Source organism: Gambusia affinis, linkage group LG01 (assembly GCF_019740435.1).
Source record: "Gambusia affinis linkage group LG01, SWU_Gaff_1.0, whole genome shotgun sequence".
NCBI lineage: Eukaryota > Metazoa > Chordata > Actinopteri > Cyprinodontiformes > Poeciliidae > Gambusia > Gambusia affinis.
The window spans coordinates 40,142,690-40,168,766 of record NC_057868.1 but is presented as its reverse complement, the minus strand read 5'-3'; the positions used below and the strand labels follow the sequence as shown (position 1 = coordinate 40,168,766).

Below are 26,077 nucleotides of genomic sequence, written 5' to 3'. Positions count from 1 at the left end.
ACTTTAAAAATGAGTAAATGTGCTTGAAATCCTCTTATTTCTCTAAATTGTTCTTGTTTTGTTGGAACCAGTAATCATGGCCCAGTTCATCACGGTGAGCGTCGGACCTCCTACGTTTCCTAAACGCCTCAGACACGCCGTCTGTCTCTGCATTTCCGTCTCTGATGCGTTTTGGACTGACGTTGTTTGCAGTTGAACTCACACGCCGGATTCTTTAACACCTTTTTAATGACACATTGCAAATCCATGACTCTGTACAATAAAAACAAACAGTTAAAGTACGAACCAAATGAAACGTTGCATGTTGACCTTATTAAAAACCAGGAGAAAGCAAATCTGGAACCGAGAGTTCAGTTTTAAACAGTGGAAGAGGTCTAGTCAAAGTAAGCAGGTCATCTGTGGCTGCTGCTGGCCTGGCTGGAGCTGGCGGTGGCGCTGGCGGGGCAGTGAGCCTCTCGGTACTGCTGAGTCCAGCTCCGCGGATCCTGCTCATGAAGCTGAGACAAACCAGAATAACCAGTTAGAGAACATCCTGGATTTAATCCTGTCAGAATAAAACAGATTTAATCAGGATTAATCTAATAAATGTCAACTAATTTGAAAAAGGCCATTTACTGAACTCAGAGCATAAAACTGTTTCATGTACAATCTGTTAATCCCAAAGGATTAGAAGATCTTTGGGATTGTTTTGATGTTAAAAAGTAAAAACCCAAATCCAGCAGAAATAAACCGAGTCCAGCGTGATGATTTGGTTTTATTATTTGACACTTTTTCACTCTCAGTGTGGTTTGGCTTTAATCCCAGATTAGAGGTAAGATCATTTCTTCTCTCTTGGATTAGGCAACAAAATGTTTATTATTTAAAAAGGAACTGAATTATTTGTTTATGTGCATCTTTGTGTTTTTATAATATTGTACAAAAGCAGAATTTTCCAGTTTTTCATCCGATAAATCGTCAGATTAATTGATCGGTAAGTGAATGGGAAGCAGAACCCTCACCTGACCCATGAACTCCAGGATCTGGGCTTTGGACACCTCCATGTCGGACCGCTGCCCCCAGCGAAACTCGAACTCCACCGGCTCCGTGTGCGGGATCCGGACGTACTCCAGGTACCTGCAAACAGGAAACCGGCAGTTCATGACAGATTTATGACATCATAGATACAGAAAAACAAAACTAATCAGAAACCAGCCGCTCTGCAGCGCCACCTATCTGTTCTGGGCTGCAACGACAGGCAGTCCGGCCCGGTTATAGCAGCTTTGGGTTTTTCATTATAATTTAGTTTCGTTAGTTTTAATTAGTCTGTATAGCAGCAGTTTAGTTCATTTTAGGTGAGGATTCAAAAAGGTCAAAGTATTGTTGTGTTTGCATCGATTGGTAACGAATCCTCAACCAAAGAAATCATTTTCAAAAAATTCATTAAAATATTACTGGACAAGCAGCTGACTGGTGTTTCCTCCCAACGTTTCCGTTGCCACTTTGACAGAATAAGTGGAGTGTAATTTACAAACTGCTTGTGTGGAAAAAAAAATCAATTATTATAAACATGAAAACAAACATTATATCCATAATTTCATTATGCTTAGTTCCAGAAACATAGTTGTAGTTCCAGTTAGTTCCAGTTTTTCCTCATTAATTGCCGCCCATCCAGTTAACCAAAATGTTTTCTCCGTCTAGTTATTCAGTTAGTTCTAGTGAACTGTGGTCACTCTGGTCCAGGCTGCATGGTGATGTTCGCAGTGGGAATGCTGGCCGGCCCCGGGGCTGCAGGAGCCGCCTGCTCTCACGCTGCTGTTAATCTGTGGTGTGGCATAAACCAGAGTCTATGGTCTGACAGAAACTGGCTCTGAACACACCAAGCTGGGACCCGAGCTGGACTCGAACCGGCGACCTCTCGGTTGGAGGCTCCAAGGACAGAAGGCTGAGCCAACAGCTGGTTCTGTTTGGGTCACGATACCGAGGCGAGGAGTCTGACTTTCACTAAAAAAAACAAAAGCTGCAGCTGCAGCCTCACCTCTGACGCACAAATTCATCGGTGATGACTTTCCTCACGTCACCAAACTCCTCGTGTCTCTGCCTGGAGGGAAACAATCAAAACAACGTAACAAAACAACAGCAAACATGTTGGAAAAAACTTTACTGCATTTGTTTTTCACCAGCGGCAGCCACTGCTAACTAATCAGCTAGCTGCGCTAACCCTGAGGCGCTAATCATAAATATTAGCTCTGCTATTGCTAAAGCTCTATAACAAGCATTACAGGGGATCTATTATGCAAATTCCACATCTTGCTTGTTTTTGTACTTTAATTTGGGTTCTTACCTCTCTTTAAAAAATTTTTTTTAAATAAAACCACGCAGTCGTTTTTAGTAATAAGTTCATATTTTTGTGTCTGGAAAACAAGCCCTTTCAAAAACCTCTGATTGTTAAGTCACAATAGATGTGCAATGCACTGTTGCCTAGCAACCCAAGCTACTGTACTTATGGTTATCTTCAAATCTTCTGTCCATTTATTTTGTTACCGTTTCTTGTTTTAGATAAAGTTGTGGGGGAAAAGAGAGGAAACAGAATTAACCCACTTCAGAATAAGAGCATGAATATAAACCACAAACTTTATTCAGCAGAAAGTTTACAGAACAGCTAACTAAATTAGCATTTTAGAATTTCTCCTGAAAAACAAACTTAGTAGAAACTAAGAAAAGTTCACTAAACGTTTTCAAAATTAGCAAAATTCTAACCAAAAAATTACCTCCGCTAGAAGAGCATTAGCAAAGTGTGTCCATCACTGGTCACCATAATCAGAAACCAAAGAAGAGGAAAGCTAAAGGCCTGAAGGGGCTTGTTTCCAACCAACAAACTGAACGTTAGCTTAGCAACAAGCAAGTGAAGCTGCTGGAGGTAAAAACTCTTCCTTACCCGGGATCAACACGCAGCTTCTTCAGAGTGTTCCATATCAGGTCTGAAAAACAAACATTTCAGCCTCATTTTGGTCAACAAATACTAATAATAATAATAATAATAATAGTAATAATAAGGTTGGGTGGTCATGTGACGACACAGCATCATTAAATCCATCATGAAAAAATAAAACTGCTGCAGAGTTCAGGCCAAACATCACAATATGCTGCGATTATGTCAGTTAACTTCCTGTTTTCTTTTTTCTCTCCATCACAGAAACGTCTTACTGTCATCGTAGATGAAAAGTTAAATATGTGGCTGTGGGGGGTCAATTTCAGTCAAAACATAATAAAATTTTGATTTTAATTTCACACTTAAAAAGCCCATGGATATTCTGAGATGTCAAAACATTTGTAAAAAAAGAAATTGAAATTTTCCATTAAATCAAACTGAGATATTCTGTAGTGTAAAATCAGACATTATAAAACTTCAGCAGTAAATTTAAGAGATGAGCATCTGGATTTTTTATTATTTGTGTTCATTAAAGAAAAAACATCACAACATTCCTAATATTTCTAAAGTAGCACAATAAAATAAAAAATATTGATTGCAAAAATCAAGAAACCATTAAAGGATTGATTATTGGTACTTATGCAGTTTTCAAAATTATTTAATCCAACTAAAAAACGGTTTAATCTCAAAGTGTGGTAAAGTTGGAGGTACAGGGTCAAAAGACACTGCAGTTTCTCCTCCTAAACACTAGGGGTCACTGTGGAAGAGCGTTACACACTGAGCATTAGATTGAGGCCAAACAGAAATCATTAACCACCCAACCGTTTATCGAAACGTTGCATCATGAGACTCACTCTCTCTGACGACGCCTCCTTTCATAAAGATAACACTCAGGATCACAAACAGCAGGCCCATTTTCGGGTTCCTCGGACGCCTACAAACAGAAAAAACTTTATTTTTTTTAAACCAAACATTGAAAGTTGTGCTTGAACTACAGGATCTATGCGCTGATACTCACTCCACTGGCGAGGATCCGGCTGTAGAGGCGTCCAGATTATTCACCAGAACATACATGTGATTCTTGGAGTCAATTTCAACCAGTTTTAAGCCAAACACCTGGTAGGAAAATCAAATATTAACGACAGATTTACAGTTAATCTTATAACTGTATGAGAGGAAATTTAACCAACCTGTTCAAATATCCGCATTGCCCTCTTTATGATCTCGGGGTAGACGGTTCTGTAATCCTTAACGACGTGTTTAACGAGGTCTGGGAAGAGAAGCGAGCCGTGATTTAACACCACTGAAACTTTCTCCAACCCTAAAATATACACATAAATTATTTTCTATTTGGGATTTTTTTTTTCCAGTAATAAATATTTGTTTCCTTTCCTGTCTTAAGAGAGAAGAAATAAAAACCTTAGAGGAGAACATGAGGTTCCCTCCAGAGGTTTGATTGTTTTGTCTTTTTTTGTTCTTTGGATGAGCTGCACTGAAACTAATGACAGAGAAAGCTAACTTATGAACACAATGATCTCTACAGAAAAATGAAACACCATCAAAATATTCCAGTCAGAATATTAAGAGGCGTTTCATCAAAATGCAGAAAACATTTACAATCTGCTGAATATTCTTCGTAACCTCTTTCACAACATGCATGAACCTGCTCTGCTCCTCCGTTCCTCACAGTCCCTCTAACTGTGGATCAACCAAGTTGCCGGTTCCATTCCCTTGTTGCCATGACGTTACTCTACCTGCTCTGCGCACAGGAATCTTCTTCTGGTCCTTTACCAGGATGTACTGCACCACCTCAGCAGTCTGCATGAAAGGTAAAGTATATTACATTAATTAAACAATTCATGCACCTGCACAACTACCTGGTCTACAGGTGCACCAATTAATCTGCTCTCATTTCCATAAATCTTGGTGATCAGCTGATATTTGCACATGTACTTTTAGAAATATCTTAATATTTGTAATATCTGAAACCATTTATTTTTCCAAACCAAACATGTCTGGGTGGCATTGTGTTACCTTCTGATCCACCTGTGCAGGTGTGAGTTTCTCCAGCCCCCTCTGGACCTGTGATGTGCTCGGCTGGGTGAACGTTGCATCTTCGTCCTCCTCCTGCGTCATGAAGCTGTTGGACTGCCGCTATAGAATAAAATAAAAACACACCAAGAAACGTCCCAATCTGAACACAAACTGCTGCAGATTCATCCCAACGTAAACAATCTTCACTGTCAGTCCACATGAGAACATATGAGTTATGTTAGCGTTGGGTTTTTTATTCAGGTTGAGCTGTATCAGCAAACCCCTCAAAAAAGATCAATAAAAAAATAAATCACATTTTATAAAACCAATCTTAAACCACAGATTTTATTTTCATGGCGTTATTGTTAGCATCTGTATGCTATATTTCTTGCTAGCTAACAGGTTTATGCCTTTTTTTTAAATTAACACTTTAAGATTATAAAAAAAGCTATTAAATATGCTCCTAATTATTTCTATGCATGTTCATTTCAATAATTAAATTGTTTTTAGTGTCAATTTTTTAGAATCTTAGTCTAATAAAATGATTATGTTAAGAAAATTATTGTAAAAAAATACTTATTTGAGATTTTTTTATCCGTATGTTCAACGTGTATCTGGACCAACTTTAATCCATTGTAATACAAACATACTTACTACTCAAATCCAAATTAGATCATATAAAATATGGATTATTTAAATACGGTATGTACCATCAGTAATTTAAAACCCAAAATGGTTGATGGACAACATGTGATATAATAAATTACATCGTTAAAGTGCCGAAAACGTTATATATTATTCGGAAAATAAAATGTTTATTTCTTATTCCGTGATCTAAAAGAAACGGAATAAGAAAATCAAACTTGTAGAAACAAGTTTGAGTTTCTACAAACTTGTAGAAACTCAAACTTTTCTAAATATATGAAGAGCTGAAAATTTACCCGATGAATTTTCATGTTTTTTCATTCTTTCTGGGATCCTTGGGCTCTGTGTGTATTTAGTTTATTGTGAGAAACACAGAAAAAGGCCAGGAGCGTGACCTGGGAAACATTGGCGGCGGAACCAGCCTGCCCAAACAATCCTGCGTGTTTTTAACACTTACTTTACTCTGAGATGAGCTTTGTACGTTAGGTAGCCGTTTTCTTTGCGTCATGGCAGCGCAGCGTCTGAAAGAGTCATTTTAAGTCATAAAAATGAGCTTGACTTGAAACACAAACATAAACAACACAGACGGAAGTGATGCACGTTAGCTGAACAGAATGTTAGCTTATTAAACCACGTATAAACAATAAATAATAAACAAGTAACGTTCTTACCGACGGAACAATGTATAAATCCCAGTAGCGTAATAGCAGTTTATAAAAAGAGGTTTAAATATTCCACACACTCACTAAATGAACCGTTTATATGAACACCAACCGGTTCTTCTTCTTCTTGTTTTTTTTTTAATAATGGCGGTTGGCAAGCAACTTACTGATGTGCATTACCGCCATCTACTGGAATGGAGTGTGAATCGGGATGCTACATGTACATATATATTCTCCCACAAAAATAAATAAATTAATTAATTAATTAATTATATGAATTAAATAAAACTTATATCCTTTCTATCAATTTCATTTTCTTAAGATAATTTATTAAATAACAAAAATGTTCAGAAGTAGAAATATTGTCCAAAATATCTTGCATATTTAACTGTAATTTATTTTCTTGCAATTCACATATTAATTCCCTTCTCTCAACAGAATATTTAGAAAAGAACAACAAAACATGTTTCACTGTCTCTTCTTGAAGACAAAAATCACAATTTTCTGTTGGATGTTTTCCCATTTTAAATGATTTACTATTTAACCCTAACAAAATTATTTTTACTCAATTTTGTTATGTTTGTGATTTAACTAAAACATTAAACATTAAACAATCCGACATGACGAATGATTTTAGAATAAAGACTGGAGTGATCAGGTTATCCAGCAGGAGGCGACATCGCTGCAAGAGATGTAGAGATTGTAGTTAAACTAAAAGTGAAGAAGAAAAAGAGAAGGAAGGAGAAGAATGAAGAAAGGTTAACAGACAGTTATAAAGTAAGTATAACATAAAAAAGGAGATTTTAGCTTTCCTATAAACAACTTAAAAGTGTAAAAATGACGTGTCTACTGTCTGACTGGCTGTAACGTACATTTATTTGAATAAAAATAGTTATGTGTGGTTATTTAGAGCTGTAAAGTGGTCCTGATATTTGAATAAATATAATGAAACTTTAACCGGAATGCTAGTTGACGTGTTAGCTGGACTGTCCCAGTTTATGTTGGTCAGCTTCATTAACGTGTTCAGGTGAGTTAGACTCTGTGTTCAGGAACTACAGCTTGTTACGGCGGACTGAGACATGCTGCTGGAGGCTGTTATATAGTTTTTATTTATAACAACAACTAACAATATCAGATAAAAATAAAATAAAATAAAGACAGCTATACCAAATAATAACAATATATCCCACTGGTCAACCACTCTAGTAGAAAAACTTTTAGGTTATGCATTCCGGTTAAAAAAAGAGAAGAAATATTTTTATTCACATTTGGAAGAGAAAAAAACCATCTTGCTGGATGTGACGTCACTCTTAGATCACACAGCTCCTCGCCTTTTGACCTCTTTCTCTCACAAGGTTCAGACTTTAGTCTCCTGATTGGATCCGGGTTTTATGCAGTTTAGAAAAATCTGGAAGTTAAGACTTTTCCAGGTATTTTCCAGGAGTTCAAACCTTAATCCTTTATTCACATCGTGATAATTTTTTGTTGAACGTATAATCACGCTCAGGTTTCAAACCTCACGTTGAAGAATCTGAAGGTCGTTCATTCTGGACCAGAACCACTGCAGCTGTTTGAATTTTTCTACTTTATGTTTATGAATATTTCCCCTCTCCTTGTTGTCAGGGTGACGGTGGTTGTATGTAGAAACTCTGGAGAGCCAGGATGCCACTGGAGGTCCGATGGCCGTTCCCACAATGCCCTGCGCTGGCGTGGCGGGTCTCCAGCACCTTCATCATGGGCATGGTGGGAACGTATTCCTTCATCTGGACCAGTAAGTGTTTAATCTGTGACTTGCAAACAAACATCCATCCATGCTAGCAGAGCAAGCAGCCACTTTCTGGTCTCCATCCAGAGTACATGAACTACCTGACCGTCCACAACCAGGAGGTTCTGCTGGACCTGATTGACCACCGGCCATCAGACACGCCCCTCATCACTTTGTCCAATCACCAATCCTGCATGGACGACCCTCACATCTGGGGTAAGACCCGGGAAACGTTGGCGGTCCGGCCTTTGGGGTCGTAACCAGGAAGTAACGCTGTTCGTTTGGAGCAGGTGTGCTGAAGCTGCGGCAGCTTTGGAGCTACAGGAAGATGCGATGGTGAGTTTTTATTCTCCGCCGTTTCTCCTGGCGATGCACCGATCCGATATTAATATCTGGACAATAAATCAACAACAATAAACATCAGGATAGACCCAGAATCATTATCAATAGATAGAATATTAACTGAACTCCAATGTAGGACTGCACTGCATTCTGGGAGATGTAGTCAGAGTCAAGACTTTACTTATTCACAAATTAGGTCAGGCAGGGGTGTCCAAACCGTTGGTCACATGGGCCAAAATCAACAAATCAATAGACCAAAAAATGTAAAAAAAATAAAATAATAATAATAAAAATAACAGAAAGATAAAAATAAAATTTTAAACCCAGTCATAAGGTTTTTTCAGCCTGGGTGTCGGTGACAATAAGGGCAGATCCATTCAGTATAATTTATGCTTTATTTTTTATTTTACTTTATTTTTAGAATTTTTAATTGCTCTTTCTGAACCATCTGAGGTTTGTTGCCGTTTATGTTTCACATGTTTGACCAAGATAGCCAGCATGTTTCTGTCAGTTTCAGCTGCTCTACTCCTAATTGAGCCGACTGAACAAATCAAAGCTGTTTCTCCTGGAGTTTGACCAGCTGGTGAAGCTGCAGGTGTATTTTAGTGAGCTGTGCTGGTGCAGAGTTAACCAATAACTTCAGACATTTCAGTCAGTTCGGCTGTGTTTCTGTATCGATGGTATCAGTTGATGATAAACCTCAGATATTGGTATCTGAAGTGTAGAAAGTGGATCGGTGCGTCCATAGTTGCTCCTCCAGTCCAGATTTTCCCTGTGAGTAACCATGGAAACCTCTGTGTTTGGACCGGACAGGACGCCGACAGCGTCTGACATCTGCTTCACCAGAGAGCTGCACTCCCGGTTCTTCAGCCGAGGAAAGTGTGTTCCTGTCTGCAGAGGTGAGTCCGAGCAAAGCCCCAGTTCCTGTTTCTGCACAAATAAAAGACGCAGTAACAGTTTGTCTCCTGCAGGGGACGGTGTTTACCAGAAGGGAATGGACTTTGTCCTGGAGAAACTCAACAAGGGGGAATGGGTCCACATTTTCCCTGAAGGTTCGTCAGTAATTCATGTTTCAGCTGCTGGATGTTCTTTGGGATCAAAATAAAACTTCCTCTGTGTTTAATTCCTGGTTTAACAGGGAAAATCAACATGACGGAGGAATTTATCCGCCTGAAATGGGGTGAGTGGAACAGCCTCTGTACCAAATACGGCTGTTGTAAGCGGTTATTTCGTTGAGCAAGTAATCTATCGATTATTCAGATCATTCAAATATTTTTCCTTTTTTATTCTCATCCTGCAAATGTTTGAGGCTCTTCTGGCGCCACCTGGTGGCCCCACTTTGAAAACACACTAGTACAGCTGATAATATGAGGCAAAATCATTTTTCTATCCGTCTCCTACTGCTTGCACTCTTCAGCTTGACCTGGAGTCTCAGCCTTTAGCTGGTCCAGAACCAGGCATCGGACCAGGTTCTGCCCCGGTCAGGAAGTGGAGAACCTCTAAAATCCCTCCTCTGTTGAGTGAATCTTTGGTTCTGTTGTGTGTTTCAGGTGTAGGTCGGCTGATAGCAGAGTGCTCTCTGAATCCCATCATCCTGCCGCTTTGGCATGTAGGTGAGTAAACCGACAGTCCGAACACGCTGCATGTTTTCGTTTACGTCAGGAAGGTTCATGCACAACGCAGAAAAACGATCCTTTTCCCTGCCATCCGCAGCTGCGATGCTGCGGTAGAGACGCTAACTGAATGAAGCCTGGAGATGTGGGTGTTTTTGATTCAGCGCGCCACAGCAAAGGGAAAAATAGTGCAGGAAACCTGCTAAAGTCAAAACTCAAAACCACTATTTTCTTGCTCTGTGAGTCCACACTCAGACTTGTTGCCATAGCAACTGACCACAACGCTGCTCTATGTTTGTTATAAAATAGTTTTATGGTTTGTGTCAGTTCTCTTGATGGTATTAATGAATGTTCTTCTGGATGTTTGTCTCTGCTCCCAGCCTGTTTCCGTTCAGAGACTGTTTTCTCTTTCGTCTCCTCAGGTTTGACCGACGTCCTGCCAAACGAGTCGCCCTACTTTCCTCGGATCGGGAACGTAAGACCTTTGACCTTGATGTGTTTTGGATTTGTTCTGCTTCTGTTGGTATTAAATGTTGTCGTTTCTTCCAGAGGATCACGGTCCTGGTGGGAAAACCTTTCAGCGTCAAAGAGCTGCTTGATTCCCTCCGAGCTGAAAACAAGAGCCAGGTGAAAACCACAAACTGTTTCTGCTTTTCTAGGGGAAAAAATAAACCAACAGCAAATTGAAGAAAAATGTCTGAACTAGGAATGCACAGAAAATATGGCCAACATCCACATCCAAAATTAATATTAATGTAATTACATCTCATAGCCATTATAACACTTATACACATTTCCTTACACACTGAACACTAAAAAATGGCACTGAAAACTGGCGGCATTAACTTATTTAATCCAAATGTGTCACTTTATACCAATTTAATAATTATTTTTTTACTTCCCATTTCGTCGGACCTATCAGAGGCCTTTTTATTTAAGTAACATTAAAGAGGAAATTTACATTCAGATTTAACACATATTATAATTCAATAAACATTGGATTATGGAGGGCTGAAGCTGCCAAAATTAGCAACAGACATAGAAAAACGTCTATGGTTTGATAAATTATTGATCAACCAAATATTGCTCCAAAAAATAACTTATTTGATTATACATAGTAACATAGATTAATATTTAGCACTTTTGATTTTATTAATTTAACATAATCCCAATTTTTTCCATCTTATTTTTAATCTTATTGTTTTGTTAGTTTTTATTTTTATTTCACTATTTATATATTGTTTTTATTCTAGCTTAAGATTTTATTTTTTATTTTGCTTTTACTTTTTGTTTTAATTATACATTGATTTGTATGCTAAAGTCTTGCTCTCTCTCACTCTCTCGCAGCCTGACTGAGTGGCAGACATTTTAAACACCGTCTGTTTTCTGTGGCGTAAATTTAACTTTAGAACCATAGGCGTAAATCCCAGGGGGGGCTGAGGGGCCCAGATCCCCCCAGTTTTAAATCAGAAAAGGAACTTTTGTATTTAAACAATAGAAAAATGAAAAGGCAAAAGAAACAAAGAATAACATTTTTTCATCTAAGAAAAAGTGAGGATGAATTTTTGGTCAGATTGAACACATTAAAAACCTTTCAGATAAGAGATACGGGACTAATAAGATACATTGATATCAATTATGAGGCTAAATTCTACGCAGCATCGTTAAGGTTCCATCTACAGATTTTTTTATGTTCAATTTCACTGTAACTTTTTCGAGACGCTTAAGAAATCTCCCTGTTTATTGTTATTTATTGGGATTTCCTCCCTTGGTTTTAACCAAACTCTTGTTTTAGATGGAAATGAGGAAGACGCTGACCGATTTCATCCAGACGGAGTTCAGGAACCTGAAAGCTCAGGCTGAAGGTCTCCACAGACAGATAGAAGCCAGATCCTGAAGCTCGATTTCCCTCCAAACAGCGAGCAGGACTGACGGACGGACGGACGGATGTAGCATTAGCCTGGTCAGATGCTAAAGCACGGTTTGGACTCTGAGTCGGTCACTAGCCTTCTGCTCTGGACGACATGCTGGATTTTCAGTTGAATTATGAAGAAACGACGATCAACAGCGATCGTTTTCCGTACTTTTGAAGAAACAGAATCTCCAGTTGTTAAATAAAAAGCATGTTTTAAAGTGAATTAGCGAACAGCTGCAAGTTGATGACTGATGGTTCTGAATGTATGTTGACCCACAAATTGTTTCTGTTGTGGATTTTGAATCATTTCTGTTCCTAGTTTTCAGATCAAATCCAACCTGTGCCTCTGTTCACCTCACTTGTTTTTACATTTTTGTTATTCCTCATTTTTAATTCTCATATTTAATTTAAAATCATTTCTGCGTTGATTTAGCTGCGTCAGACTAGCAGCTTACAAAGGCTGTAATTTAAAATACATTTAGGATCTTTCTTCACTGTTTGCTTCGTGTTTTGATGTTGATTCTGATGATGCGGTTGGAGAATTCGACCTGAAGCTGCTCTTTAAGTGACCAGGAAGTGTTGTGGAGTTAAAGCGCCTGTGGATCTACAAGCGTCTATAAACTGATGTCAGTCCTGATTCGTTAACGTGCCAAAGCATCAGCAGCTAAACGCCTGGTTCTGTTTAGATCTTTTCATTTCCACCAAGTTTTCTCTAAAAGTTGGACTTTTTCTAACTCCATTAGCCTCTAAATCTAACAGTTTTTACACGCCTCGACTCACGTTACATGATCTGTTTTTAAGATTTTATCACAGCAGCTTCCGTTTAGATTTTGATCCCATTTAAAGGTTTTTCCTCCAACTACTTCCATGTTGATTTAGAATTCACATGTACAATTTATACATGAAAATATTGAGATTTTTCACTTCTTTCTTCCTGTTTTATGCCAAATAATCGTCACTCTGCAAACCCATAACTCTTAATTGTAGTCCTCTTATATGTTCAAACCTTAATTTTTCCATCAAATCTAAAATCTGACGTCTTTAGCCTGTTTTATCTTTTATAAGGTAACTTTACTCCCTCGTTTACCTCTTCGTTGTGCCACATGTTGGTGAGGGAATCGTCTGGTGGATTTCTGGTCTCTGTCTGAGGTCAGAGGTGCTTCAGTCGGTTTTCTGTCCTCTGGTTTCTGATTCCTGCTCAGTTTTTTGTTTGTCTCTTTGCTGCAGCATCGATCACCATCACAGTTCAGGTTGCATCGTTTTTACAGCCTGGCAGTTCAACACCAAACACTTGAGTTGTGATTTTCTCAGTGCAGTTTTTTATGGCCATTATGTGAAGGTTTTGGGAAAGTATTGATGTTTGGAAAATGCTGGATTTTCTGTAGATCTATTAACTTTTTTAAATTAGCCCCAGCTTTGATACATATTTTGTATAAATAGAGTATTTTATCCCCAGATTGCTGACTTTTCTAAGGGAAACAGAACATTAATTTCTCATTATTTTAAGTGAAACACCTTTCTGTCAGTTACTCTTTCCTCCTGTATGCTTTCAATAAAGCATCTGACTTTTAAAGCTGTGATTGGTCTGTTTTATACCTCGTTTCCATTCTAGCCCCAGGATAATATCTTTCTAAAAGATATTTTAGAAAACAAAACTTAAGCTTAATTTTACGACTGAGTTGAGGTATTTTGATGTCAGAGTTTATAAAACTCTTCAGGGTTAACGAAGCCAGGCCTCTAATATAATATAGTTTAGCTTATAACTTATCTTAGTTACTTATGTCGCTCTTTTAGTCGAAGGATAGCTTAGAGATAGCCAGAGAATATCACCAATATCTTCTATTGTGATTATGTGAGGGCTGCACAGTGGCGCAGTTGGCAGAAGGTCCTGGGTTCGATTCCCGGCCCGGGGTCTTTCTGCATGGAGTTTGCATGTTCTCCCTGTGCATGGTGGGTTCTCTCCGGGTTAATTGGTCAGGTTAATTGGTCTCTCTAAATTCTCCCTAGGTGTGTGTGTGTGTGTGTGTGTGTGTGTGTGTGTGTGTGTGTGTGTGTGTGTGTGTGTGTGTGTGTGTGTGTGAATGGTTGTGTGTCCTGTCCGTCTCTGTGTTGCCCTGCGACAGACTGGCGACCTGTCCGGGTTGACCCGCCTCTCGCCCGGGAATAGGAACCCTCCCGACCCCGCAGGGATAAGTGTGTTAGAAAATGTATGGAGGATTATGTGTTAAGTTGTTTTGCCATAGAACACACCGGACTTTAGCGCACTCCTGCAGAGATGCTCCTCAGTAGTCACGTGACCTCCTCTACGTCACGTTCGGCACCTGCTGTCATATCGGAGGAAAGATGGCGTCGTCGGGGACAGCGAGTTTCTTCCTCCAGCGGATCCCCGGGTTCATGGCCGTGTTTCTGGCCGTGTTCAGTGTTCTGATCACGGTGCAGTGCGATGAGCAGGTCCCGGTCATCATGTGGACGAGTGAAGGGTGAGTGGGCTCCAGGGTTCGGGGTTCTACCGGGGCTCGGACTGTCCGCTAACCATTAGCAGTGTATTGATGTCAGAGGAGGAGAAATGTTAGCTATAAGGTCAAAATTTGGTCTCAATTTAACTCAAATTATCGCGCATTAGAGATCATGTTGTGTTTCATTTATGCGTTTAGTGTCACCTCAGCCTACGGAAGAGGATGAGGGCCACTACGAAAAAAACCCCAAATTAAAATATTTTTTTTCCCATTGGCTCTAATCAAATTCAATATCAGTTTTCAATTAAATAAATACGCTTTTAAGATCAACGAATGTGTATACATAAAAGTAGACCATTGGATTATATAAAATTATATTAAATGTTACAATGTTAAGCTTTAGTCGTAATTAAGTAGTTACTATCTGCCTTAGATATTCTAAATAAATACACTTCATAGGAATCAAGCAAAATTACAAACCAAACACCAAATAAAATCATAAAATAAGAACATTTACATAATTAGTACATTAAAAATGTAATTAGAATAATAAAACAGGACAATAGTCATACATTACAGCTGTTCTGGATATATTTACATTTATTTGTTCAGCTTCTGGAAAATATTCCAGCTAAATAATGAGTCTGCAAGTCATGGTTTTTCCATATAACCACATATTTATATGTCTCTGTTATTTTCTGGTTGCCTACCTGCTTGATGTCTCCCTTTTTTTGAAGGGTCTCCGTCCCTCAGCAGGCTCCACCCACTGCAGGTCACATTGTTGGGCACCAGCAGCTGGCCTCCTACCTGGAGAAGGCCCTCAACGTCGGGCCCCGAAACCTGGTGCTGTTCCTTCAGGATAAGGTACAAAACACACACTTAACAGTTCCCACATCTACGAGAACGCAAACAAATTAATAACCTTAATTTACCAAAAAACAACCAAAAATCAAATGATTAATGCTGTAAAATAATCTCTGTTAGATTCATAAGGGGATTATTCTTTTAATTTTACCTGTTTGTTAAAGTTTAACTCAGAGATTTAAAGAGGGGCGGCAAAAACAAATGAGGCGGATTAGCAGAGCTAGCTAGCAACTGATCCAGGACATGTTATTTGTGGAATAATGTCTGTGCTGCCCAGATACTGAGCTGTTAGCATCTGATGCTAACAGTCTTTGCTCAGAGGAGTCTTCAAATTAGTTGCAAGACGGACTGCTACTGGAGATCCGGCTGGCAACAGCATCGACTCTTTAAAGATACTTGAATGATATAACTTAAGACAAGTTTTAATTTTTCTTTGGGACAAATAAAGTATTTTTCAAATGTAAATTTAATTTTCAGTTGTTGTATAAATTTTGTCCTGATGGTTCTGGATCCAAAGCTTCAATCAAAACATTTTTTGTTTGGCTTTCTTGTCTCCCTAATCTCTGTTTTCTGTTTGTTTTTGTTCTCTAGATGAGTATTGAAGATTTTACCATGTATGGAGGAGCCTTTGGAAACAAGCAAGATGGTGTTTTTCCTAATCTTGAGGTAAAATATTACAGTCAGACACTCAGGGTGGTAGTATGTGAGAAATATACCCCAGTTTTTATATCATGGTTCAGTAAACAAAGCATATAAGCTATGCTGAATATGGTCTTTCTTCAAATAAATTAGCATTAAACCTTTTTTTTCTAAAATTAATTAAAGAATAAAAACACATAATTGTTAAAGGTCCAATTTAGAACAGGAAATGAACTGGATAGCCTGGGCTACAGGGAGAGATCTGGACTATTCTTGAAGTTAGGGGCTGCACAAAATCAGTTAAATATCCCCAGAACCCCAATTTGGACCCCCTGCTGTAAAGGATGATATTAATTTCATCCCGTGTCTTTATTTATTCCTCTGATCTGTCCCAGGGAGCGCTTCAGGCCTCTTCTTCTTCTCTGGTTCTTCCTGCTGTGTCTTGGCCCGCCTCCAACGCTGTGATTGGTCAGCTGCAGGACCAATTGGAAACGTCCCCTCTGTACATGGACCCGGAGACGCTGAGCCAGCTGAGACTGAACGCCTCGTCTCCGGCTCTGCTGGTGTTCAGGCTGCCGTACGGGACCGGGTGAGCTTGTGTAGGATGCAAACAATTAATCTACGTACAATTAATGGATTATTCGATTAAAATTATTTCCATTCGATTAACTAATAACATCTTTATTCAGTGTTGTAGTGCGGCCGCTATCCAGCAGAGGGCGCCGCTGGTCATTAGTAATATCCCAGTTCAGCAAAGAGAACCGGTCCAAACGGAGTCCGGTGTCGATGAAAAATGCACTTTATGTGGTTCTTCTGTAGAAATATAAACACTGAACAAAACTCCTTATATTATATTATATTATATTATTATAATCGCCCATTCAGTCGAACTGAGTGGCATCAATTTATCAGTAAAAAATACTGACATGCTTCAGAGGGAGGATGTGGTGATGACAGAAAAACGGAAAACAATGCAACATTTCACGGTTTAGTTTGATATTTTTCTAAGTGTAATAATGTGAGAACAACAAATTTTTCTGTTTATTCCGTCGGTATTTAACATATCTGACAAACTAATGTTCAAATATAATGATAGAAAATGAAACATTTCGCCCTTCGTGTTATAAGTCGCTCGGCCCTCTTGATAAAAGAAAAAACTCGGGTTTTTTATAAAGTGGCTGCTTATGAACTGTTAGTTGATTGATAAGAGAAATTAACTTTAGATAATTAATGGATAACTTCCCTTCCTCCCAGCCGGATCTCACTGTTTTCCCACCGGTTTGTGTTGCAGGTCCGATCTGCTGTCTGCTAAAGAGATTCTCAGTGGAAACGGTGAGACCTTGTGATCAGTTTTCATTCATCAAAGCATCAAATTGATGTTTTTGACACATTTATCCGTCTTTGTTTAGATGAGGTCATGGGTCAGGTGATGAGCATCATGAAGTCCCAGTCCATCCCCTTCACGGCCGTTTATACCGGCCTGCAGCCCTCCAGGGTGAGCCCGCCGTGGTGATCGTGAACGCTGGTCTTCATGAGGTTTGGTCCAACCCGTTCCTCCCATTTTGTCCGTGTCGGCAGAAGGAAGCGGCGTCCATGTCTCTGGAGGCGGGGCTTGGTGGAGGACGCTCCCTGCTGCAGTCCAGAGGTGGATACAGGGACCGGTCGAGGGACCGGGAGCGCCAGCAGCGCGTCAAGGAGCGGCCCGGAGTCTACCCTCCTGTGGAGTTTAAGGTGCGTTTTCTGTCTTTCTCTGGCTTAAAGGGACAGTACAGAATTTAAAAATGTCCGTTGAACGATTCTAATCATTCAGAGGTTTTTACATTTTGTCACGTTTCAGCTACAAAACTCGAGGTTTTATGTGTTAAACAAACAAACAAAACAAACTTTATTCCAGGGATTTAGATCTATCTATCAGGGGGGTCCAAACTGTGGCCCGGGGGCCATTTGTGGTCCTTGAAATGGATTTGTTCGGCTCCCGAAAAACAAGTCAAGAATGGTACAAATTTGGCCAACGAAACAGAAAACAAGAAATTTGGAAATCATCCTTTTTATGGTTTGGTTCTTTAATAATATAAATATTTTGATAAAAATCTACTTTATTGTTAAGCAGGAAAAACAAAAACGATAAACAGTTTTTGCATTTTTAATTTAGCAGGCCAGGAGTTTAAATTTTCTGATTTTGGGCACCGCTGATCCGAGTCCTTTTACTAGCAACCCACAGCATGATGCTGCCGCCACCGTGTTTCTATACTTTCTGAAAGCACAAATCTACAACAAACTTCTCATTAAGCTATTCTTATTTTAATACTCAGAGTAATAATCGTCTTTTTTTCATTTTACTCCCTTTAACTATTAATTGGTTACTAAATTAGTTGACAGTTATTTTGATAATTGATTAACTTGATTAATCGCTTCAGTTTTCTGCTCTGTTTTCTGCAGGAGGACGACAAAACCTGCATGATGCTGTGGGCCAGACGCCTGACGGTGAGCATTCTGCGGAACAACCAGTGGGAGGAGCACAACCTGACGCCAGCCACGTTTGGAGAGGGAGTTAGCCCCAAGCTACACGGCTCCGACTGCGACAAGAGCAAATCCAGGTGGAAAGGCTGAATTTTAGGTTTAGCAGCTAAAACAGGCGATAGAGGAGCTTCCAGCCGGACGCTTCCTTCATTGCTGCTTGGTTTCTTTCCAGGTTGGTTCTGAACTATGAAAACGTCCTCGGCCACCGCAGCTTCAAGCTGATGTAAGTGTTTCACAGGCCTGTAATGTAAACAGTTATTTTACATCTACTGATTATTATGACAATTAAGTCTTTTATTTAAAACAATAAAACATTGCTGCAATAAATGGTCATTATAGCCTCCTCTGGTGGACTCATCACAGCAAGACAAAAGTTAATCTCACATTTTATGACATTAGCTAAATGTGTTTATCTGATTACGGATAGAAATTTTTTTTTTTATAAATTCTTTCCTCACGTTTGATTATTGTACATCTGACCCAGTTTTGCTAAATGTGGTTAAACCATTTTTATTGTTATTCTCAATAAATCGTAAACTATTTTTATAATTACAATTACATTAAAAAAGAAACAAAAATGCATTCTCTGGAAGTATTTCTTTTACCACATGCTCACATTTGTCGATGGTACGGATCCCCGAAAAACGATGAAAACCCGAACATGTCCGGGGAAAAGCTCCCTGCCATGCTAATAGCGGTTAGCATTCATCAGCGGCGGAAGTGACAGCGTCACGCAGCACGTATCCGGCCGGAACACACGGCGCTACGTAGCAAAAATTACAACGCTTCGAGGCGTATTATTTGCTTCGAGGAATTTTAATATTTGAGTCTCTGGTCTCATTTGATGAATCGTTACAGCACGGCTGCGATCGCATGCGTTTTTCTTCTTTCTTTCTTTGTTTTTTAAACTTGTTTTGCGGTTGGTTCCAGCTTCGTCATGAGCCAGCGCCATTACACGGTGTCGGCGCGCCGCTGGTTCACTCTGGACGCCGTGGAGCTGGAGTACGACGGCACCAAAGCCACGTTCAACGGCAGTAGGAAGATCTACGCCCCGGCTGAGTACTCCTACCGCTGCTCGTCCGTCAGCAGCTTCCGCTGGCCGCTGCTCGTCCCGCGCTCCGCCAAAGACCCGGCCAACCAGTGGAGGGTCTCCTTCGACGACTTCCAGGTGAGTTTCAGTCGGTTTGACCGCAGATTCCCAAACGTTTCCATCCCATGGGCCCGAACAGCCCGAACCCAGACAATGCTACACAATGCAGAAACATCAACCCACTAGTCACAATTATTACATTTATTTAGCACAAATGCTAACCTCTTACCTTCAGGTTTTACATGGTCATGTGTTCTGTGATAAATATTTATTATCATGACTTTAATAACAAATTATACAACTTTTCCACATGCTCACAGTAGTTAGCATGACCACTGATGACAGCAGTTAAATGATTTTCCTGTAACGGTGAGTTGTTTCTCCACCATTAGCACATTTAGCAGTGCATACATGAGTGATTGACAGCGCTAAGATCCTCCTCCTGGCTCTGATTGGTTATTTAGAGCAGCACTTTTCTTCAGGCAGCAGTAGCAGCTCAGAGAGATCAATCGTTTTACAGATTGTAGATTATAAATTTTATGTTTTATTTTAATATTTTCCCAGATCCAGGGCTTCAGCTTGAGCGGCAGCGAGTTCTCGTACGCCAGCGACTGCGCAGGGTTTTTCTCGGCTGGGATCTGGATGGGCCTGCTGACCAGTCTGCTCATGGTTCTGGTTCTGACCTACGGCCTGCACATGATCATGCAGCTGCTCACCATGGACCGCTTCGACGACCCCAAAGGCCCCGGCATCTCCGTGCCCCAGACTGAGTGAACCCGTCCTCCCACCGCAACCAACCGGTCCTCCCACCGCAACCAACCGGTCCTCCCACCGCAACCAACCGGTCCTCCCACCGCAACCAACCGGTCCTCCCACCGCAACCAACCGGTCTTCCCACCGCAACCAACCGGTCCTCCCACCGCAACCAACCGGTCCTCCCACCGCAACCAACCGGTCCTCCCATTCCATCATCACTGAAACCTTTAATGTGAATTCCAGCACCGACAGTCAAAGTTTAGGTGATTGAAACATCCAGAAATAATTACTATTTATTAAATGGAGTAAAGATGCTATTTATTATTGTTACTGCTGTGATTGTTGTGAAGTTCCAGTTTACATTTGTTTTGTTGTAGATATGTGAGATTATTACTGGAAGCATTAAATTGGATTATGGATTATGTTCATGATATTCCATTGTTGTTGTATTGTTGCTGTGACTCCAATAAAACATCCTAAAGGTGTCACTCCTGGTTGGCGGCCATCTTTAAACTCAAAGTCTCTTCCTGTTCAGAGTGGAAGGATTTTAAAACTGAATTTATAGTTTAGGAAGGTTTTTGGAAGAATTTTAATCCAGAGAATGTAAATGCAAGTCAGGTTTATTCATGAAGAACTGAAATAAAAATGTAAAATAGGTTGAGAAAACTTAAAGATACAGAAGAGTAGATAATTTCCCAATAAAGTAATTTAATTTAATTTAAAGAGATATTAAGCTGCTAATCAATGCTGTAGATATTCCTGATTATTATGAATTTCATCCAGAACACAGGAGACCTGATGACGGTTTCACCCAGTCAGAAAAGCTGCAAAAAGAAAATGAAAATAACAATATAACTTTTAGACAATTTAGAAACTTTTTTTCCCATTAGAAGCAAAATTGTTGAGCTGAAAGCCAAGAAAAATAAATTTCCTTTAATAACATTTTTTAAGTTCATTAAAAAAAAAAATTAAATAAAATTTTTAATTTGTTCTAAGAAAGTTGCAACAACCTGGCTGCATAAATGTTCAGAACCGAAAACTACAGTTTTGTTAAAGCAGATTTTCTCAGAATTAAATGTTTTTGGAAGAAGTGTTTCAGTTTTCCACATTTTGAGTGGACAATGTTTTCCCACTGAGCCCACAAGCTAATGTTAGCATGTTGATTCAGAAGTAAGTTTAGCTCACACAAACATTTGTATACTGAATGGAGCCAAGGTTAGCCAATATGCTAGTGATTGATGACCAACATGGTAATGGTAGTATTTAAGCTAATATTAGCATTGTAGCTCATACACTTCTATTGCTGTAGGTCATATGCTAATGATAGCTAGAATCCTATAAATAGCAAGTATGCTAACTCTAGCGCAGCTAATTTTAGTTTATGCACAAACTTTAGAGGGTAAACTCACCGTAACAAATATAATCCACCTCCAGGTACTTGTAGGTTCCAACGCAGGGATCTCCAAACATCGAGTAACTGGCTCTGACGTTACAACGCTGTTTCCCGTTGCATCTGTGGATTCAAATCAAGTCCGTTTCCAATAAAATTAGATTTTTATCTTTGTAGACCTCTGAGTTCACACATTTAGATCCAGTTTTAAAAACATTTACAAAAAACTGAACTTCTGTACCTCTGACCAACTCTGTCTGAGCTCCTGAAGCATCGGACGTTGGTTATCTGGTTGGCGGGTCGCCTAGCGGTGCACGTCTTCTGATCCCTGCGTCCATATGTAGCACTCCTCACATAAATAACCTCGCCTTTGTCTGGCAAAGAGAAGAGGAAACGTTGGAGAGACAATTTCCTGGTGTAATGCTCCGGAACAAACCAGTAAAACCAGAGATCTTACCACACCGGAGTTGAGCCACTGATCCCTCACATGCCACAGTTGGACCTTTCTGGGGTTTTCTTCCAGTGTCTGTCAGAGAGATCCAGATCACATTAATGGTCCTGAATAGAAAGTTGGAGATGGACAGGATGGAGAAAGCCCTGCCCTCCATTCCTTCAGTAGCACTAAAAACACAGAGAGTCAAGTGGTTCTGGTTCAGCAGCACCTTCAGTTCTCACATGTTTGAACTGGTTTATTGGTTGAAGGCGGCTGCTCTTAATCCAGCTGCTGAAACATTGGTGCTGATGGGGAACATGGCCGACGTGTGTTCTTTAACACAGTAAAGAAAACACATGATCGTTTGCTCTCTGGTCACACCTTACACAGTTAACGACAGATTTATTCAAATCAACAAAAACTCTCATTACCTGACAAAATATTAACTTTTTGTCTATTAATTTCTAGATTTTAGAACATGTTCATTAACATGTTTTAACAAATGGAGCCTTCTGGTTGCACGTTACCCAGGTCAAAAATGCAGATAAAAATACGGCTAAATAGCCTAATTATTAATGTTAATATGATTATAATTTGACTGGTAAAAATAGTACATGACCAATTTATTTAAAAATATATATATACACACACACACCTCCTCTGCTTGGAGGGTTTAACCAGTCTCCAATGTTTCCATCTTTACTTACGTTGACATTTGTACTCCACCTCCAGGTACTTGTAGGTTCCGGCGCAGGGTTCTCCAAACACAGAGTTTGCTGCTCTGATAGAACAGCTCTGCTTCCCGTTGCAGCTGCAGATGGACAATCAGAATTAGAGATTTAATCCACAATGATCCCAGTGAATAATTGACACCAAAATAGACATTTGCACCTTTTAGCAACTTTATCTTTGCTGCTGCCTTGAGACAGACTGGCAACATGTCCAACGGGTACTTTGATTATTTTTTGATGACCACCAAAGTTGGGAACCACCTTCTGTAAGAGCTTGGGTGGATGTAACGGTTTTCTAAAATGTCTGAATGGATTGATGTGTAAGCTCCTGGAGCATCGGACGTTGGTTATCTGGTTGGCGGGTCGTCCAGCGATGCACGTCTTCTGGTCTCTGCGTCCGTATGCAGCACTGGTCACAGATATAACCTCACCATTCTCTGACAGAGAGGATCGGAAACGTTGGAGGTTTTAAACTCCAAACAATCAATCAAGGCAGTTCAAAGTGTTTTACATCATAAAACACAAAAATAAAAAGTTATAAAAACCATCATGCAGTCACCAATTAAGAAGCCAGTAACAAACTTTACATTTTGTCGAGTGCCATCATCAAAATCGTCAAATATAATGATCAATATTTAACATTTAATAAGCAACTCTAAGCAGAGTTTTAGCCAATATTTAAAGAATCTCAGTGTTTCGGCTGTGTCTCAGTTTTCTGAAAGTTTGTTCCAGATTTGTGGTGCATAGAAGCTGAATGCTGCTTCTCCATGTTTGGTTCCGGTTCTGCATGCAGAGCAGAACCGGAACCAGAACCAGAACCTGAGAGGTCTGGAAGGTTGATCCAGCAGCAGCCTTTAATCCAATTTATAAACTACCAGCCGTAGTTTAAAGTCTGTTCTCTCAGTGAAGGCCTGTAGGGTGGTGTAGAACTGGGTGGTGTAGAACTGGGTGAGGCGCTCTGTCTCCGTGGTTTTAGTCAGAACGCCAGCAGCAGCAGCGTTCTGGGTCAGCTGGGACTTTAGTCCTTTAATGCTGAAAATGTTCTTCAGGTGATAAGAGGCTGATTTTGTAACCATCTTTATGTGGCTCTGAAGGCTCAGAGTTTATCCTGATCTCTGGTTTCCGGCTGTAAGAACTGGAGCTGTGTGTTGATTCTGAATCGTTCTAAAGATAAAAACTCCAGTTAGAAGCAGAACCATCAAACCCGGTGACCTCACCACACTTCAGCTGAGCCACTGATCCTTCACACGCCACAACGCGAAGCTCCTGGGAGCCGGCTGCAAATAAAACGCCGTCAATCACGAGGAACTAAGATTAATGAGCAACATTTCTGCATTTTAGAGTCTTTTTACCTGAAGGTATCAGCACACACAATACCGCCAGAACTAGAAGAGAAAAAACGTTTTATTAAAGCTGTGAGATTTTTCATAATGAGCTGAAAGTTCAGCAGGATTCAGTGGAAATCATTCAAATTATTAATAATATTCAACCTGCATTCAGGCCGACAGTTTAGTTATAAATTCATCTACATATGATCCCAACAGTAAGAAGACTAGAGAATAAAGTCCCTTTATTGTTTGGTTCATTGATTAATGATAAACTGAACTTTGTTGATAAATAAAGAGATTTATTCTTATTTTAGAGATTATGTTCAATAACCAGAGAGTTTCAGTCAGGATTTAAAGCAGAAAAAATGTTCTGTCCTGGTTTTAATGGACCTAAGAGTTGAGCTCCTGCTATAAAGGTTTATTGCCCTAAAATGGATTAAGACCAATTTAAGTTTGTATCTTTTAGTTTGTGTTGTAGCAATGTGTGGCGTTCCACAGGGTCGTGAGCTTAAACCACTGCACATGACATACCAAAATAAATGAATGAACATTTTGAAATCAATATTATACATTACAAACATCTTCCCTAAAATAAACTGTATGCTGATGACATCTTGCTATAATCGTCTCTAAAGATTTATGAACATTTTAAACTCAGGATATTTATGCTAACTATAATAAATGTTAATTTCAGTAATTCTTTTTGGCTTTTTTAAACATTTTTGTTTTTAAAAACCAACTGATCCATTTATTCATTAGTTTTATTATTTGAGAAGGAAACAGTTCCAGCTGTGCTTCTTTGCACGTTTCACCCACCAGTTACAGACCAGAGTTCCCAGTTTTCCACTGGGAAATCTGGTTCCCACAAAACAAAACAAGAACTGCAGTAACAGTTAAAAACTAACAACTTTTCTTTAAATATTTAACTTTCACTCGTGTGCGTTTCTCTCCTGCAGCCCCTAGAATTGAAATTGTTGAATCAGACTCACCGAGCGTGGAGCAGAGCATGATGGGTAGCCGGATGGATGCTGGAAGAAGCTGGCCGCTCGTATTTAAGCCGTTCTCTGTTCCCCGCCCCGAAGGAGGGAATCCATCCCATAATCCTCTGTCTGTCACTTTCTCCACCAAAACAAACTGCTTGGAAAACTTGAGTCTGTTTATCTTGGCGTTGTTCGTGTACCATTCACACAGTCAAACACTTTATGTCGGCTCTGGACACGCATGCATGTTGATTATGCAGAAGATCAGATTCCTTCCTGACCTGCTGCATAAGATCAGAAACGGCTTGCCGTACATCTGATGGATGGAAATCTTGGAGCAACGACAGAATCAGGAAACTTTCAGAAATCATCCAGGAAGGCACAAAAAACCGCTAAATGGTTTTAAAATGTTTGGTTTTCACAAAAAGGAAGAAGTTATTGAAAGTTAGATTTATCGAGGAACTTTGCATTAATAATTGCACAATTTGACATTTTGAAAATAAATGTGCTTAATGGAAACACAGCAGCTTTTTTCAACAAAAGGTTTTAGGACGAGTTGGGTTTTTATTTGCATCAAAATTGGTTTATTTCTCAAAAATGCAAAGTCACACGATGAAGGTTTATGAGAAAACAACAAACATGGATACGTATCCATGGCAAACGTGTTTAATTTATTCCTGAGAAACTATAAAAAGGTAAAAGTTTAAATTCTGTTGTAATGTAATAAAAATAAATAAATTACTTGTGAATTAATAAAAGCTCCACTCTATTCAGTTAGTTTATGACTGAACAGTCATCAAGAGCACTTAAGTAAAATTTACTGAAACATGAGATCAAGTTTTATTATTTCTAAGTTTTTGTCATTTAATTGAAATTGTATCATGACCCAAATCATGACTTATACATCTAATAACCAAAATTAAATTCATGACTTAAAGGAGGCGGTTTGTACCGGAGTTTATAAATGAAACCATGATTTTAAAACTGCATTTTGTATTTATTCAGG

General features: G+C 39.4%; 4 protein-coding genes across 8 annotated transcripts; 2 read left to right on the top strand and 2 right to left on the bottom strand.

The window, feature by feature from the left end:
• Window positions 1-210: 210 nt before the first annotated feature.
• On the bottom strand, window positions 211-6,404 carry ndnl2 (necdin-like 2). Its single transcript, XM_044116972.1, has 11 exons — window positions 6,259-6,404; window positions 6,045-6,108; window positions 4,943-5,062; window positions 4,663-4,726; window positions 4,099-4,178; window positions 3,927-4,024; window positions 3,763-3,842; window positions 2,915-2,957; window positions 2,015-2,077; window positions 999-1,113; window positions 211-497 (listed from the first exon to the last, which is right to left on the bottom strand). Exons 2-11 carry the CDS (start codon window positions 6,093-6,095, stop codon window positions 393-395), a joined length of 819 nt encoding a protein of 272 aa, XP_043972907.1. The 5' UTR covers window positions 6,096-6,108; window positions 6,259-6,404; the 3' UTR covers window positions 211-392.
• A 550-nt stretch (window positions 6,405-6,954) lies between these two features.
• On the top strand, window positions 6,955-13,461 carry tafazzin (tafazzin, phospholipid-lysophospholipid transacylase). Of its 5 annotated transcripts, XM_044116555.1 has the most exons (11): window positions 6,955-7,026; window positions 7,873-8,020; window positions 8,102-8,230; window positions 8,305-8,350; window positions 9,170-9,255; window positions 9,328-9,408; window positions 9,495-9,536; window positions 9,907-9,969; window positions 10,392-10,444; window positions 10,519-10,596; window positions 11,765-13,461. In XM_044116555.1, exons 2-11 carry the CDS (start codon window positions 7,912-7,914, stop codon window positions 11,864-11,866), a joined length of 789 nt encoding a protein of 262 aa, XP_043972490.1. In that variant the 5' UTR covers window positions 6,955-7,026; window positions 7,873-7,911; the 3' UTR covers window positions 11,867-13,461. The 5 variants fall into 5 exon arrangements, with proteins under 5 accessions (XP_043972490.1, XP_043972336.1, XP_043972415.1 ...); XM_044116401.1 differs by having other exon boundaries at window positions 9,170-9,408; XM_044116307.1 differs by lacking the exon at window positions 6,955-7,026 and adding an exon at window positions 7,195-7,276 and having other exon boundaries at window positions 9,170-9,408.
• A 712-nt stretch (window positions 13,462-14,173) lies between these two features.
• Window positions 14,174-20,697, top strand: atp6ap1a (ATPase H+ transporting accessory protein 1a). Its single transcript, XM_044116058.1, has 11 exons — window positions 14,174-14,364; window positions 15,078-15,204; window positions 15,796-15,870; window positions 16,239-16,432; window positions 17,135-17,175; window positions 17,253-17,338; window positions 17,422-17,574; window positions 18,283-18,440; window positions 18,536-18,586; window positions 19,294-19,531; window positions 20,018-20,697. Exons 1-11 carry the CDS (start codon window positions 14,228-14,230, stop codon window positions 20,225-20,227), a joined length of 1,470 nt encoding a protein of 489 aa, XP_043971993.1. The 5' UTR covers window positions 14,174-14,227; the 3' UTR covers window positions 20,228-20,697.
• Window positions 20,698-20,811: 114 nt separating this feature from the next.
• On the bottom strand, window positions 20,812-25,578 carry LOC122830635 (L-rhamnose-binding lectin CSL3-like). The gene is made up of 9 exons (XM_044116190.1): window positions 25,081-25,578; window positions 24,116-24,148; window positions 23,981-24,040; window positions 22,924-23,200; window positions 22,740-22,843; window positions 22,057-22,125; window positions 21,841-21,973; window positions 21,619-21,722; window positions 20,812-21,033 (listed from the first exon to the last, which is right to left on the bottom strand). Exons 1-9 carry the CDS (start codon window positions 25,097-25,099, stop codon window positions 21,017-21,019), a joined length of 816 nt encoding a protein of 271 aa, XP_043972125.1. The 5' UTR covers window positions 25,100-25,578; the 3' UTR covers window positions 20,812-21,016.
• Between the last annotated feature and the right edge of the window lie 499 nt (window positions 25,579-26,077).